Source organism: Podarcis muralis, chromosome 16 (assembly GCF_964188315.1).
Source record: "Podarcis muralis chromosome 16, rPodMur119.hap1.1, whole genome shotgun sequence".
In the NCBI taxonomy this organism is placed as follows: Eukaryota; Metazoa; Chordata; class Lepidosauria; order Squamata; family Lacertidae; genus Podarcis; species Podarcis muralis.
Window position 1 is genome coordinate 16,580,928 of NC_135670.1, and position 15,332 is coordinate 16,596,259.

Below are 15,332 nucleotides of genomic sequence, written 5' to 3' on the forward strand. Positions count from 1 at the left end.
CTTTTTTTTTTTTAAGGATTTGTTGTGCTGGGCGGCAGAGTGCATTCATGTACCTTACATGCACAAATATAAAGTTTTGGTATGCACTTTAATTCTTCCCACAGAATACTGAATGACTGGAAGTTCCCTTAAGGACTTTTCTCTTTACCCAGGCATTTCCTGTTGATATGAAGGGGGTGGGTGTTGTTCTGCCTGCTGTAGCCATTGAAATTGCATGGCTGTCCGAATGTTTTTAACTGTTATGCCTTAATTTAATGCTTTTTGTGTACATTGTGAACTAGTTCAAGATTCATGAATGAAAAAGGGTGTTAAAAATACAAATGTATAGAGTGCTCTTGAGCATGTGCTGAGTGCCTTTCCCTCCCCAATGAATAATCAAATCACAACCAGCGTTAAACAACAAGGGCACAGGCTTTCACAGGGCAGAGTGTAATATCCAGGGACTTTCATGTCTGGAATCAACCACTGTGGCTTAATTGCTTACATGTAAGGACAGCGGCTGAGCACCGCAGCCAAACTCTACCCCTTTTAATGCATTGACAGGACACAGGCACTGATTCCTACCCATCTCCTTCGTATTTCCCATCTGTTTTCTTTTTGCATTACAGAACATCTTCCTCCTACTCAGCGTGGGGGAGAAGGGCTTATTTGTCTTTCAAGTACTTAGTCATGTTTTGTCACAACCTAAATGCTAATTTGCTGATTCGATGCTTCATATAATAGTTGGTGTTTGTAACTGCCATGGAGCTGCGAACAGAGGAAACATGGCTGGGCACTCTTGGATCTGTGGTTCTGAGGGTAAACATGATCTCAGAGCCATCTGCGAGTGTATCTGCCATGAGAGCCAGTGTGGCGTAATGTTGAGCCATGACCTGGGAGACGAGGGTTCAAATCCCCGCTCAGCCATGAAGCTCACTGGGTGCAGGACCTGAGTGCAACAGCAACTCTCCCCACTTGTGATTCCCAAGAACTGGTATAATATTCAGAAACATTACTGCCTCCGACAGCGGAGACAGAACATAGCCATTGTGGTTTGCAGACATGGATAGTACATGTAATGAAATAATAAGGCTTATAAATGACTATCTTATCCAACTATCTCCCAATCGAACCAAATGCTGAAACTGCTTGAGAGGGGTTAAAACATTCATCCCACATTTGATAGGGGCAGTAACAGATTATCCCACTGGGAATAACTTTGACCTCTGTGAATGAGGTCAAAATCAATATTCTTTCAAACACATTATGGGCTTCTACAGCAGAAGGAGATATGGTTAGCAGCCTTCCTCACCGTATTTTTCTTATAAAAATAGTTCTTTAAATTTTGAACATACAGAAAATAAAACAGAAAAAACAGGTATCATTTGGATCACCTGATATGCATCATACAGCTAATTAGGGGAGAAAACAGGTAAGTTAAGATTCACTCATTTTTTAATATTATTGTCACATCAAAAAATATAATTCCATTCTTTTTTATTTATTACAGGGTTCAGATTGTGCCCATCAAAAAATAAAGGGTTGTGAAAGCCAAACTATGTGAACCAGGGGTAGTGGGACTGCTCTATTACATGCCTTGTTATGTGGGGGGGGGGGGGGAAATCATGCCAAATTGCATACAGATCGTCATGTTTACTTTGACCTCCTTCCTCACCTTAGTGATAGAAAAGGAGCATGGCAGATTCCAGTAACTCTTTGGAGACACTATAGCCACTGTGTGCGCCATAGCCATTCCAATCAAAGGCAGTATAGTCGCCACACTGCCTTGGAGCTCCTTCAGGAAAATACCCTCCGCCACCAACACAGGTCTGGAAGAAAATAAAGAAGCATAAGCCAGAATTTTGATTGCACAATCTAAAAAAATTGAGGGGCCGGCCCGGCCCAATACATTTTGCTGCCTGGCTTATTGGAATTGCTGTCCTCCACCCAGCCACCCCCAGCCTGCTGCTTGAGGTGGCTGCCTCAGCAGGGCTAATGGTTGGGCCGGCCTGGGCATTGGGACCAGGATATGCAACACTGGCAATTGAAGAAGCCACTCACATATTCTGTATCGCATCCCGTGACTTTAACCCCAGCACACAGAGCCATGGCAGCTTTCTCGTTATTAAACACCCGGAACTGAATGAAGCCAGGTTCAATCTTTGCTGGAAAAACAAAATCAGAGGTGACGGTGGGGGAGGGGGGGGGAGAGGGATATTATGGAGTATGCAGCATATAGACTGTCCTCTATTCCCAAGAGCTTGGCAGCTGCTAGCTGTTAATTTGAACACAGTACTCACGGCTCAGCTGAGGCCGCATACCAAGGTGCAGAGCAGCTGCTTGGGGTGCAAAAGGCCCCAGGTTCAGTGCTTGGCATCTCCAGATCAGCCTATACAGATACCTTCTGGACTGGGAGCTGTGTCTTACTTTAGCACTCGCAACAGTGGACCTGAGGGCAGCTAACTTTCAGGGTGAAGAAGACACAATGGTCTGTCCCCAACATAGGGGAAGCAACAGGGCACTCAGGAGGGAAGCTCAGGGCGATACCACCACACCTGCCACTGAGGCAGTTGCCTTATTTTGGCTAATGAATCAAGAAACATCTCCCGAAAGTGGTGAAAATAATTGGGAGAGTCCCATCATTTTATATGCTGAACAGCTAAAATTCAAGTTCAGAATGAGGATGGGTGGGTTCACTCATTCTTTCTTTTATTCAGAACAGGGTTACCAGACCTCCTGGGCTGGCCTGAAGTCTCCAGGTTCGTCTGGCTGCCTCCAGGTGGGGCAGGGGGTATTGAAGCTCCAGGTGGGCATGAATGCCAATTAATAATAATTTTTTTAAAAATTAATTAAGAATGCAGCTTGCAAGTTTCAGCCTGGCAGGAGCCAGATGCAAATTATGGCATAGACTCTCTGTGGAGTGGGAATCTGCCCTCCTCTGCTCCCTCCTCCTTTCTCCCAATTAACCTCCATCTCCAGGACTCAGTGTTGGGAGGGAGCAGAGAGAAAGAATCTCTAAAGTTCACCCCATGACATCACCAGAGCCTATTCTTAATTCTCGGGATTGGGCCCTGAAATCTCAGGGTCTGGGATGCTCCTGACCTTGCAACCCTACTTCAGAATCAAGCTTCAGGTCTCGGGCTGGATACTTTGGTAGGCTTTAGCTTCCCCACCAAAGACATCCAAGCAAACTCCATGAGAGTTTTTTTGCACTGACACTGAGCACTAGCTTCAAGGAACTAAAACTTACATCGAGCACTTGGGGAGTAGAAGAAAGACGTCTGCTGCACATTGCCAGTATCATAGATGACAGGAACTGCTGGGCCGTTGTCATCTGGGCAGGTGCCAATCCCAAATGTCACTGGGTATTTCTGGAAGGAGAAGAAATGCCAAAAGAGCTGAGAAAGGCCTGTCTGAGAACATATATGCTGGCCTCTAAAAAAGTGGTGCTGAACCAGTTGCTGCCTCTCAGCCTTACCTACCTCACAGGGTTGTTTGGGGGATTAAATTAGATGGGGAAGAACCATGAACACCTTGGAGAAAAAGGTGGGATTTAAATGCAATAAATTAATAATAACAAATGTGAGAAGATAAAAACAAAAGGATCACACTTGTCTTATGCTGGCCTTTAACTTGGTCCAAAACAGATCTAACATGTGATTAGATATCCCAATTAAAAACAAAATGTCAATGCAATTGCAGGGGGTCATCCAAAATGGCTGTGCTGCTGCCTGGGGCTGAGCTGATAGGCGTTGGGAGCCCAAAACAAGGAGAGGGCACCAGGTACTCCAAACTAGTCACAGCTATCAATGCCCAAATATTGAGTCACTAGGCAGCCATGCTTACCTGGTAGAGCCTGAGAAGGTTGCCTCCTTCTTCAGCCAAGAATCCATTTTCAGTGTGGTACCTCAAGATGGCGGCATCCATCCATTCCTTCATGGGGGTGTTGTTTGGGACATGCCAGATTGCCAAATCCCGAGCTTCAAGATCATAGTAGCCAGGGTTCTGAAAAGCAAAAGAGTCTGAGAGGAAAATCTTGTATGCTGGGGGTAAGAACCTTTGGGCCCAGGGGCCAAATGTGGCCCTCCAGATAACTTTATCTGGTCCTCAGTCCCACTCTTCATGGGACTTGCTTTGCAGCATCCTTGACAACTTTTGCTTTCATTTTTGTATTACTTTCACCATAATGACCGCTGCCCACCTCAGATGGGGGGGCGCCTTTTGCAGGTTGCACGCAGCCACCTGATCCTACACGACCCGGCAGTTCAGCCTGGCTTCGCCTCCCCAAGCTGGATACCTGGAGGTTCCCGCCTAACCTCGGACAGTTAGCCAATCCCAGCTGGAGAGGTGTTGCCAGGGGAGTTGACCAGGTAGGGTTACGACCCCTCTGCACACACAATAGAGGGTGGAACTCACCTGGGAGTCCTCAGTCGGCTCCAGAGCTTCTGGATAGTGGACATCGCTGGACTGCATCCTTGCCGGAGGTAAGACCAGGGACCCTATGCCTTCCACCACCCCATCCTTATTCTCCACTCATAGCCTCACTTCTCCAGCAGCGTGTTGGAGCCTTGGCTTCTTTGCTGAAGTTACAGTGGGCGCTATTTCCCCGCAGGCAGGTTGCATGATCTCGGACCCTCCTCCTTTCCCTGTGCCCGTTTTTTCGGCATGGGGAGGGTGGCGGCTGCGGAGAGAGACTCTTCTGGTCTCCCCCTTTCTAACAGGGCAGTTTTGCAGCCCCGGGGGGCGGGGTAGCTGCGGCGGCGTGCCTGCGCCCCTGGAGGGGTGGCGGGCTCAGAGGCCATTCCCGCTTTCACTGCTCGACTCTTTCCCCCCTGTGCTCGCCTTTAGGCCATCTTTGAGGGGCTGTTTCCTGCGGCCTTCCCCTTCCCCTGCCAGCTCGCGGTCATTGCAGGGGGGGCGATGGGGGGGGAGTCTTGCGCCGCTTCCCGTGCTCGTGGGGGACGGGGGCTGCGCCGCTTCTTGCGGCCTTCTCCTTTCTCCCGGGGGGGGGGGCTTTTTACCGATTCCCGTATTAGCGCAGCCCTGCCCGTTCCCCGTGCTTACTCGGCGGCCCCCGCGGCAGGTTTCCGCGGTACACATGGCAGCGGCCATGTTAGGGGTGGTCACATGGCGGCAGCCATGTTAGGGGTGGTCGCCTGGCGGCGGCCATCTTGGGAGTGGCGGCAACCATTTTTAGGGGGCTAATAAAAATAAATAAATAAATATTAAAATAAAGTAAAAATAGTAAATGAATGAATGAATGAACAATGCATGCGCTTTATTATTATTATTATTATTATTATTATTATTACTACTACTACTACTACTATTACTATTATCGTGATCACTGCTGAGATTTGCAGCCAGTCTTGGGCCTGGGGCCTGGTTATCCACCACTAGAGGATATAACCCGTTGACTTCGGGCGATATTATACAGCGAACCTTAACTGTTTTTCCTGGGTTTATTTTACAGCTTACTCTAGCGACACCTGCTGTGGCTCAGCTCTTGTCTCACCCTTTCACCCTTAGCTTTCCCGCAATATCAAGCGTCAGCATTTCAGTATATTAGTTCTGCATCACTAACACCTTCAGTCCTCATTCAGTCTATAGATTTCTACCTTTAGATACTACCCTGTTAGCTTTCCACCATGCCACCTAAGTGTCAAGTAGTTTCTCCTCCCTGCACAAGAAGGGGCACTAAAAGGGGTGCGCCCAGTAAGTCAGCACAGGTTCAGGTAGTGGGCCGGAGGAGGGCGCGCCCATCTGGCGACGAGCATCCCACACCTGGGCGAGCCGCGCCCAGGAAGAGGGCCGCTGCAGTGAGAGGGTCATCAAGGTCTGAAAGCCCGCTAGCCTCCACAAGCCATGCAGACAGGAGGCCAGCTGCAAAATGCAAACGTCAGGTGAGCTCTTCCCCGGCCCACTCATCTGATAGTGATAGTTCTTCACGCTTGGAGCACGGGGACAGGAGGGACAAGACCACTGCTTGGCTGAAGCGACGCCTGGAGAGGCTGGAATCGCGTGGAAGGAGCCCTGGGTCACCTCACCGCCACAATAGAAGGCGCAGTGACAGTTCTCCAGACCACTGTACCCGAGAACACAGGTCCCGCTCATCAACCGCATCCTCAGGGTGCAGAGGTAGGTCCCCCCACTCCAGCTCCTCCGATAGGTACAAGAGCCCAGAGCCTCGCAGCTCGCGTCATCGTGGAAGGAAGCATCGCAGATCCAGGAAAAGGGGGCACAAGTACAGAAGGGAGTCTTCCACGTCTTCAAGCTCAACAGGTAGGTCTAGTTCCTCTGACAGTGAGCGGGAAGGAAACATCAAGGGGTATTGGGTCACGGGCCCGCATGCCCCAGGGCTGCCACATTGGATATGGCGTCGCCGCAATAGGAAGCATAGGCGCGACAATGGCGCTACTGCGCCATGTGGCGAGGAGGGCATTGACTCCAGAGGCCGCATAAGGAAGTCAAACTTTAAGTGGACTGACCAGCCCCCAGGCATTCGCCTGTGTAAAAAGATAAGGGAACGCATCCTTAATGGTAAGTTTGTGGACCTATTCTCCTTGTTCCTATTCTCCTTGTTATCCCCTGCTTCATCAATTAGCCTAAAGGCCAAACCTGCTAAACAGCAGAAAAAAGACAAGAAAGTGTTGGTTGAGCGCAACTTCCACAACTGGCTTACTGCATTTTCCACCTACATGGGGATAGTAAGTGCCGCCTACCCAGACAGAGGTTGGCACCTTGCCAAATACCAGCTTATTATACTAAAAGCCGAGGCTATAGCTGGGGAGGCAGCGGCACTCGAGTATGATGAGGCCTTTAGAGAGAAGGCAACCGTGTACCCCACAGCCAGGTGGGATGTACAGGATAATGATTTGTGGTCAGAATTGGTCACCCCATATATTGAGAAAAGGCCTGACAACACAAAGCAGTCGAAACCCCAGCCCAAGGTCCCCAGAAAACCGTGCTGGGAGTATAATGACAGTGCCTGTTATAGAGAGAAATGTCGATTTGCTCATGAGTGTGAACGCTGCAGCGGATCGCACCCCACCACCAAATGTTTTCGAGGGAAGAAGCCTTTCCGAGGCTCTCGCGGCTCAGGTACAGGTACGCCCCAGGAAAAAAGAGAGGCCGGAGCACCCTCAGGCAATTCTGGATCACAGCCAAATAGAAGCAATACCCGCAGGTGGCCCTCTTCTTTCCCTAGCCCCCTCACCCATCTCTCTTTCAGCCATGCTGCTGTTTCTTCACGAGTACCCCAACAGGGAGGCAGCAAAATACATTGAGGGGGGCTTCGGGGAAGGCTTCCGTATCCCAGTGGTAGGCAACCCATCGTGCACTAACACCCCCCCCCCACCAAAAGTTTGTATGGGAGATGCCACACGTTGCTGAGAAGAAAATTGCCAAAGAGCAGGTGACTGGTCCATTCCCAGAGCCTCCCTTTCCTAACCTCATAGTACCACCCCTAGGTATCGTCCCAAAAAAGGTGCCAGGTGAGTTCCGTATGATCAGCCACCTGATCCTACATGACCCCCGGCATTTTAGCCTGGCTTCGCCTCTCCAAGCTGGATATCCGCCTAACCTCGAACAGTTCGTCAATCTCAGCTGGGGAGATGTTGCCAGGGGAGTTGACCAGGTAGGGTTAGAGACCACCCTGCACACACAATAGAGGGGTGGTCCTTATCTGGGAGTCCTCCGTCTGCTCCAGAGCTTCACCCACCCTGCCCTCCCTCAGTTTACACCTTCTGTTTGCAGGTTAACCCCTTCTTTACAGGTATGCGGGCGCTGCTGCGGTCATTGATGGTTGCTGTTGAAGGACCGGGAAGGAATTTCCCTGCATTGGCAGGTTTTGCCTTCCCCGTAGCAAAAACGTCACAACTTTGGCAGTTTCAGGCCTTGGGCGGAATCCTTTAGTCTCTCTTCCCTAAATGGGCAGGGGGCGTGAAGCAGTGACCCCCAACCCCCGCGGCAGCGATCCCAGGGTTCCCTGTTAAAGGGGTTGTGTGGAAGGGAGTCACTGGCCATACACCATTTCGTTGTCAGTGCTCTCTCCTGTGTTGCGGCAAATTGGGGGGCGGCCTCTCTGCTTGAACAAACGTTCTCCAGAGCCAGCCCAATCCCCACACAGTTTGGATAACCCTGATGTTCCCCAGAACCCCGGACGGGGAGGGATAAATGCCCAATGCCTAAGCCAAGGTCTCCCTACATCTGAAAGTTTAATAAAGTTGTGGCCAATTTTAATCCCATAACACGTTGTCATGAGTCATTATTCCTCCTGGGGGTCGGGGGGGGGGGAATCTCCACCTGGCCACGCAAAATACACATTGTGTCTGCATTTTTTGTTAGCTGTCTTCTAATCCACATGTAAGTCCAGGCCCAGCTGATGAGGTCAATTCACTTCAGAATGCAGACCCATATTTCTACTCCGTTCCCAGTTTAAACTAACCGCAGTTTGTCCCACCTTGGGGGGGCGAAATGACAAACTGGTTAGCTGAAAAGCGGAAGCAAATGGTTCCAACCGCATCATGGGAAAGGCGAAACCAAGGAAGAGTGCAAAAGCCCAAGACTTAGACTCGTTTGGTACTCAACCCTGGCTTAGGATTTATATTCAAACACAACCTATGTTGCCTACGCTTCCTAATCAAGAAAACCCACCGTGTGCAGTACGGAAAGCAAAGCTGACCTTGTAGTCCTCGCTTGTGCAGCCCTTTGCTGACCCGAAGGTGGCGTTGTTGGACCAGTTGCCTTCTCCATTAGGCCATTTGATGTCATTGCCCTGCTGGCTAGACCAGCGGTCTCCCTGGGTGCATTTCCCATGAATGTTGTTCTCGTGGATACTGGCCACCAGTGTCCAACCGCCTCCATTCGTGGTCATGTCGCAGAAGGTTTGGTAAACCTCGCCATCTTCTGTGGCCAAGTCATACAACCCATCTGCAAGAGGAAACCAGGATATCAGGAGAGCCCTGCCTGATCAGGCCCATCCAGTCCAGCATCCTGTTCTTACAGCGGCCAAACAGATGTCTGTGGAAAGCCAGCAAGCAGGATCCGAGCGCAAGAGCCCTGTCCCATAGCTGTCAGTTTTTCCCTTTTCTTGCAAGGAGTCCTATTCAGAATAAGGGAATTTCCCTTAAAAAAAGGGAAACGTTGACAGCTATGCCCTCTCCTCTCCTGTAGTCTCCCAGCTGTGGAGACAGCAGTACAGCCATCATGCCTGATAGCCATCAACAGCCCTCTCAGTCACGAATAAGATATACAATATTATAATATAGACAGCAGCAGCAGTGGTTAGAGATGGATATTTCTTACACAATAACCCCCCATTTTGCGCACATTTGACTTGCGCAATTTCAGGCGCTAAAGAGAAGGGGTGCCTGTATTTGCTGGTCTCAGTTTCACCATATGTAGGGCACAAACCTGTTAGTTTGTATTTCTTAGTGCATTAAGTATTGATCTGATGTGTAGAGATCTTTCCTATTCTAATTAATTCAAGAGGGTTCTGGAAGCTTCTTTGTGTGAAAGAAACAAGTACAGTGGTACCTTGGGTTACATATGCTTCAGGTTACAGACTCTGCTAACCCAGAAATACTACCTCGGATTAAGAACTTTGCTTCAGGATGAGAACAAAATCATGGCACGGCGGCAGCAGGAGGCCCCATTAGCTAAAGTACTTAACCCGAGGTACCACTGTAGAAGGGTCATGTTGTTTGGGTGATTCCTTCAGAGAAGCTGAGTACAGCTGGTTTAAACTAGTTCTCTTATCTCTTCTGTCGAGGCCGTGCTGACTAATAGTAAGGGCAGAAGGAGCCTGGGTTTCTCTTTCTACCTCTCTTCCTTCTGCTGTGGTGTTCTGCACACAGTATGCTTAGTGTTAAGGTTTAGACTTGTATTATAAGTTATTGTAAGTTTAAGTTAAGTCTGCTGCACCTGGATTTCACTTGTCTTCAATAAAGCTCTGATGGATAAAATATTAATTGCCTCTGGTCTATTTTTGGGGAACCCTGCAATGTGATTTAAGTTTTTACTCTGCTAACTGCATTGGAATCTACTCTGGATCAATAAGATAAAGGTAAAGGTACTCCTGCCCGTACGGGCCAGTCTTGACAGACTCTAGGGTTGTGCGCCCATCTCACTCAAGAGGCCGGGGGCCAGCGCTGTCCACAGACACTTCCGGGTCACGTGGCCAGCGTGACATCGCTGCTCTGGCGAGCCAGAGCCGCACACGGAAACGCCGTTTACTCTGGATCAATACGGAGTAGAATTTCACTGACAAGAACCATCCTCGTATAGTTTGGAATCACTTTGATTCCTGTCCACAACAGCCAGCTCAAGGCCCCGCCATAATGGTCACATGGGCAGAGACATGCAGAACTTGCCTTGTGGCCATTGCATTCAGCCCATCGCACCCCCTGAAAGTTCTGGACCGAACATGCCCCTTTCCTGACTCACCCACCTGTGGCTCCTTCCAGTGCTGTTTTGATTTCCATGCAGCTTCGGGGCAGAGACTGAAGGAGGTTCGGGGGCAGACCTTGATGGTTCTGGAGACAGGTCGCATCTTCCCACTTGACCATTAGCTTGAGGATGTCTCGCTTCAAGGAAGTGACACAGCCATTGCTCTCTGCACAAAATAGATTCATCAGGGCCCTGGTCTTCAACTAGTGGGTCGGAAACCCGCAAGCGAGGGAGGCCAGTGGTGGTTTAGCAGTTAGAGCTTTGGACTGCTAGGACCTGGGAGAGACCAGGTTTCAAATCCCCACTTGGCCATCATAATGCTCGCTGGGCATGACTGCCTCTCTGCCTCGCAAGGTGGTTGTGGGGATTAAATGAGGGAGGAGAGAACCATGCTTGCCTCCTTAAAACTCCTTGGAGAAGAAGGTGGGGTGCTGATGCAATAAAATAAATAATATAAGGGTCACACAAAATGGAACCAGAACACTTGCTTTTTAAACAAAGCAGAAAGGGTGGGGGAAGAAAGAGAGAGGGAGAGTATGTTTACATCTATACTTTTATGCAGATTCTACACAGTTCTCCCTTCTGGAGAAGAAGGATCTTGACACAGTTCTCCGTGCACTAGGATATTCCAGGTTAGACTGCTGTAATACACTTAGCATGGGGCTGCCTTTGAAGACGGTTCAGAAACTTGAACTGGGGCAAAAATTTGATTTCCCAGCTGCTGGTTGGAGCCAGGTATCAGAACACATGGTTTTATTTAATTACTAAATGCCTATCCTGCTTTTGCTCCCAAAGGGTGGCAAACACCAAGGTGGTTTTTTTAAAACAACAACACAAACACAGAAATTAAATGAAAAGAAAAACATTTTGAAACTATTCAAAAGAACACACGGCAGGGTAATGCCAAATCAATATGCAACAAGCTTTCCGTTTTCAGAATGAAACCATTTTCTCAATAAGTGCATTTCGGCAGCAAAAAAATAAGCAACAGATCTAGATGCTGTGTGGATTATGTTGAAAAAGCAAGTTCTCAGGTCTGCACTGAGCATAGAATCAAAGGTCTTGCATACGCAGCCAGAACCTGTGAATTTTGTTTCTTTCCAAACGTCTCATTCAACTGCCACACAAGCCTCCTGGTTAAAGCAGCCATATTTATTTTAAGACCATTATATATTATTACACAGTATATTATAATCTACCCAAAGGTCCTTTGTTTGGTCAGGATTCAATTTCCATTTATTTTATTGCATTTTAATTATTAATTTCATCAAATGTATACATATTTATACAGTGCTTTTTTCTGGGGGTACGCATACCCCTAAACATTTTGTGAATCTTTGTACTTTGTCCATTCACTGTATTTTTCCCGATTTGAACTATAAAATGGTGATTTTCTTGAGTCAAAATGAGAGTACCCCTAAACATTTTTTTAAAGAAAAAAGCACTGCATTTATACAAATTTATACATTGCTTGATTGTAAAAAAACAAAACCTGGGTGGTTTACAAAAACCCCCAAAACCAATAAAATTATCAATAAGAAAAATTAACAATTCAAGACGTTCAAAAAGTTAAAATAACAATAGGCCAAAAACAGATTAAAACTCCCATCAACTTTCTAAATATCTGGGTAGCCTTCTCTAAACAAAAATGTTTTTAGCAGGTACCAAAAGGAATACAGTGGTACCTTGGGTTACCTACGCTTCAGGTTACAGACTCTGCCAACCCAGAAATAGTGCTTCAGGTTAAGAACTTTGCTTCAGGATAAGAACAGAAATTGGGCTTCGGCAGCGCGGCGGCAGCAGGAGGCCCCATTAGCTAAAGTGGTGCTTCAGGTTAAGAACAGTTTCAGGTTAAGAACGGACCTCTGGAACGAATTAAGTACTTAACCTGAGGTACCACTGTATAGTGAAGGCACTTGCCTGATGTCAATAGGAAATTCCAAAGTGTAGGGGCTGCCACACTAATACTAATAGTAACAATTTGAACTTGGCCTGATTTTTTGAAGCTCATTCGCCTATTACTGGCTATTATTTCACCAAGGGACCCAGACGCTTACCGCACCGTTGGCCTTCTGGAAACACAAAGGCACACAGCAGAATAATCACAAGTTGCTTCATCTTCCTAAAGTGAAAGACCAAAGGTTCATTATTTCAGAATCACTCCGCTCCAGAACTCATCATGCACTCAAACAGAGAGAGAGATTTGGAAGGAAGCAGAGCTAAATTGCAGTTGAGTGAAGGCTGGATCTTTGGCAAATCGGAGGGAAACCAACGGGTGGAAATGCAGACCATTGAGGAGGGTCAAAGGAAGACGCCCTCAGGCTGTTTGCACTGAAACAGACCCACAAGTACCTGGAGTTGCCCCACATGGATTGGCAGGGGGCTGCAAGACTAAATAAAGATGTGCTCTCTTGCTCTCTCTCTCACACACACACATTCATTGTGGCTAGTAGGCTGTGGTTAATAATAATAATAATAATAATAATAATAATAATAATAATAATTTATTATTTATACCCCGCCCATCTGGCTGAGTTTCCCCAGCCACTCTGGGCGGCTCCCAATCAGTGTTAAAAACAGTACAGCGTTACATATTAAAAACTTCCCTGAACAAGGCTGCCTTAAGATGTCTTCTGAATATCAGGTAATTATTTATCTGTTTGACATCTAATGGGAGGGCGTTCCACAGGGCGGGCGCCACTACCGAGAAGGCCCTCTGTCTGGTTCCCTGTAGCCTCACTTCTCGCAGTGAGGGAACCGCCAGAAGGCCGTCGGCGCTGGATCTCAGTGTCCGGGCTGAATGATGGGGGTGGAGACGCTCCTTCAGGTATACAGGACCGAGGCCGTTTAGGGCTTTAAAGGTCAGCACCAACACTTTGAATCGTGCTCGGAAACGTACTGGGAGCCAATGCAGGTCTCTCAGAACCGGTGTTATATGGTCCCGGCGGCCACTCCCAGTCTAGCTGCCGCATTCTGGATTAATTGCAGTTTCCGGGTCACCTTCAAAGGTAGCCCCACGTAGAGCGCGTTGCAGTAGTCCAAGCGTGAGATAACTAGAGCATGCACCACTCTGGCGAGACAGTTTGCGGGCAGGTAGGGTCTTAGCCTGCGTACCAGGTGGAGCTGGTAGACAGCTGCCCTGGACACAGAGTTAACCTGCGCCTCCATGGACAGCTGTGAGTCCAAAATGACTCCCAGGCTACGCACCTGGTCCTTTAGGGGCACAGTTACCCCATTCAAGACCAGGGAATCCCCCACACCAACCCGCTCCCTGTCCCCCAAAAACAGTACTTCTGTCTTGTCAGGATTCAACCTCAGTCTGTTAGCCGCCATCCATCCTCCAACCGCCTCCAGGCACTCACACAGGACCTTCACCGCCTTCACTGGTTCTGATTTAAAGGAGAGGTAGAGCTGGGTGTCATCTGCGTACTGATGAACACCCAGTCCAAACCCCCTGATGATCTCTCCCAGCGGCTTCATATAGATATTAAAAAGCATGGGGGAGAGGACAGAACCCTGAGGCACCCCACAAGTGAGAGCCCAGGGGTCTGAACACTCATCCCCCACCACCACTTTCTGGACACGGCCCAGGAGGAAGGAGCGGAATCACTGTATGACAGTGCCCCCAGCTCCCAACCCCTCTAGACGGTCCAGAAGGATGTTATGGTCGATGGTGTCAAAGGCCGCTGAGAGATCCAGCAGAACTAGGAAACAGCTCTCACCTTTGTCCCTAGCCCGCCGGAGATCATCAACCAGCGCGACCAAGGCAGTTTCAGTCCCATGGTGAGACCTGAATCCCGATTGGAAGGGATCCAAATGGTCCGTTTCCTCCAGGCGTGCTTGGAGTTGTTCAGCAACCACCCGCTCAATCACCTTGCCCAAGAATGGCAGATTTGAGACTGGGCGATAGTTGGCCAAATTGGTTGTTTCGTCTGGCCCTCCATGAAGAATTGAGCGACCTCTCACACTCTAGGCTCCTCTTTCTCTGCTTGAAAGGTGGGCATCCATTTTGGGACGTGAAGCCAAAAAACCTTCTGCCTTATTTTACGCGGCATAAATGGTTGGGGAGGGGGACTTTTCAGCTCACCTGACTTCAAGATCACAGCTTCCTCCAGCTGTTTACTACTGGACACTGCAGAGGCAGCAGCTCAGACAGGAAGAAAGGCCCAGCCCTCTGACCAGACGGGTTCAGTCCTCTTCTCGTCTTCATTAACAATGAAATGGACCTTGGTGAGCAAACCAGGGCAAACAGCTCACAGTGGCCAGTGGCCAGAGGTTTGTTGACATAAGGACACACAGTGACCAGGAGGGCACTGAAAAGATTGCAGAGAGATTAATTCACTTGCAGGGCAAGGCTATGTCCACTGAGCTCAATGGAATTTATTCCCAGGCAAGGAAGTATAGGGTCGCACCTTTATTCTTCAAGGGACACACACACTTCCAATCTAGATAAAAAGTCTCAATTTACACAATAGTTTGTACTGGGAGGGCTACATGCGTTCAGTTCACAAGTACAGTGGTACCTCTGGTTAAGTACTTAATTCGTTCCAGAGGTCTGTTCTTAACCTGAAACTGTTCTTAACCTGAAGCACCACTTTAGCTAATGGGGCCTCCTGCTGCCGCTGCACTGCCGGAGCACGATTTCTGTTCTCATCCTGAAGCAAAGTTCTTAACCCGAGGTACTATTTCTGGGTTAGCGGAGTCTGTAACCTGAAGCGTATGTAACCCGAGGTACCACTGTACCAGCTAAGCACAGAGTTCAGTTTAGCCATCGCACCAAGCCACCATTGCACTAACCATCATTTAAAATCACAAACCATCGGGTGAGTTGCTGAATGCTCAACAGGCAAATCAGGGTTTAGAATGGCATATTCGTTTTCTGTCCTCATAAGTTTGTTACGCCC

The 15,332-nt window shown here is 48.5% G+C and overlaps 3 protein-coding genes across 3 annotated transcripts in view; 1 reads left to right on the forward strand and 2 right to left on the reverse strand.

Moving 5' to 3' along the window:
• F11R (F11 receptor) overlaps positions 1–15,332 on the reverse strand; it is a 313,105-nt gene that overhangs the window by 258,593 nt on the left and 39,180 nt on the right. The window lies entirely within an intron of this gene.
• Positions 1,417–14,671, reverse strand: LOC114586442 (intelectin-like protein). Its single transcript, XM_028709905.2, has 8 exons — positions 14,516–14,671; positions 12,486–12,550; positions 10,430–10,594; positions 8,663–8,910; positions 3,826–3,984; positions 3,230–3,350; positions 2,041–2,144; positions 1,417–1,808 (listed from the first exon to the last, which is right to left on the reverse strand). The coding sequence occupies exons 2-8, from the start codon at positions 12,544–12,546 to the stop codon at positions 1,656–1,658; spliced, it is 1,011 nt and encodes a 336-aa protein (XP_028565738.2). The 5' UTR covers positions 12,547–12,550; positions 14,516–14,671; the 3' UTR covers positions 1,417–1,655.
• Positions 4,368–7,780, forward strand: LOC114586441 (uncharacterized). Its single transcript, XM_028709903.2, has 4 exons — positions 4,368–4,463; positions 5,453–7,080; positions 7,211–7,299; positions 7,754–7,780. The coding sequence occupies exons 2-4, from the start codon at positions 5,628–5,630 to the stop codon at positions 7,778–7,780; spliced, it is 1,569 nt and encodes a 522-aa protein (XP_028565736.2). The 5' UTR covers positions 4,368–4,463; positions 5,453–5,627.

Coding starts and splice junctions, on each gene's coding strand:
- LOC114586441 (XM_028709903.2), top strand. CDS start 5,628: ATGCCACCTAAGTGTCAAGTAGTTTCTCCTCCCTGCACAAGAAGGGGC. Junction 7,081..7,210: donor CCGAGGCTCTCGCGGCTCAG/GTACAGGTACGC, acceptor TCTCTCTTTCAG/CCATGCTGCTGTTTCTTCAC. Junction 7,300..7,753: donor AAGGCTTCCGTATCCCAGTG/GTAGGCAACCCA, acceptor CCTTCTTTACAG/GTATGCGGGCGCTGCTGCGG.
- LOC114586442 (XM_028709905.2), bottom strand. CDS start 12,546: ATGAAGCAACTTGTGATTATTCTGCTGTGTGCCTTTGTGTTTCCAGAA. Junction 10,595..12,485: donor TCCAGAAGGCCAACGGTGCG/GTAAGCGTCTGG, acceptor TATTTTGTGCAG/AGAGCAATGGCTGTGTCACT. Junction 8,911..10,429: donor AGCACTGGAAGGAGCCACAG/GTGGGTGAGTCA, acceptor TTCCTCTTGCAG/ATGGGTTGTATGACTTGGCC.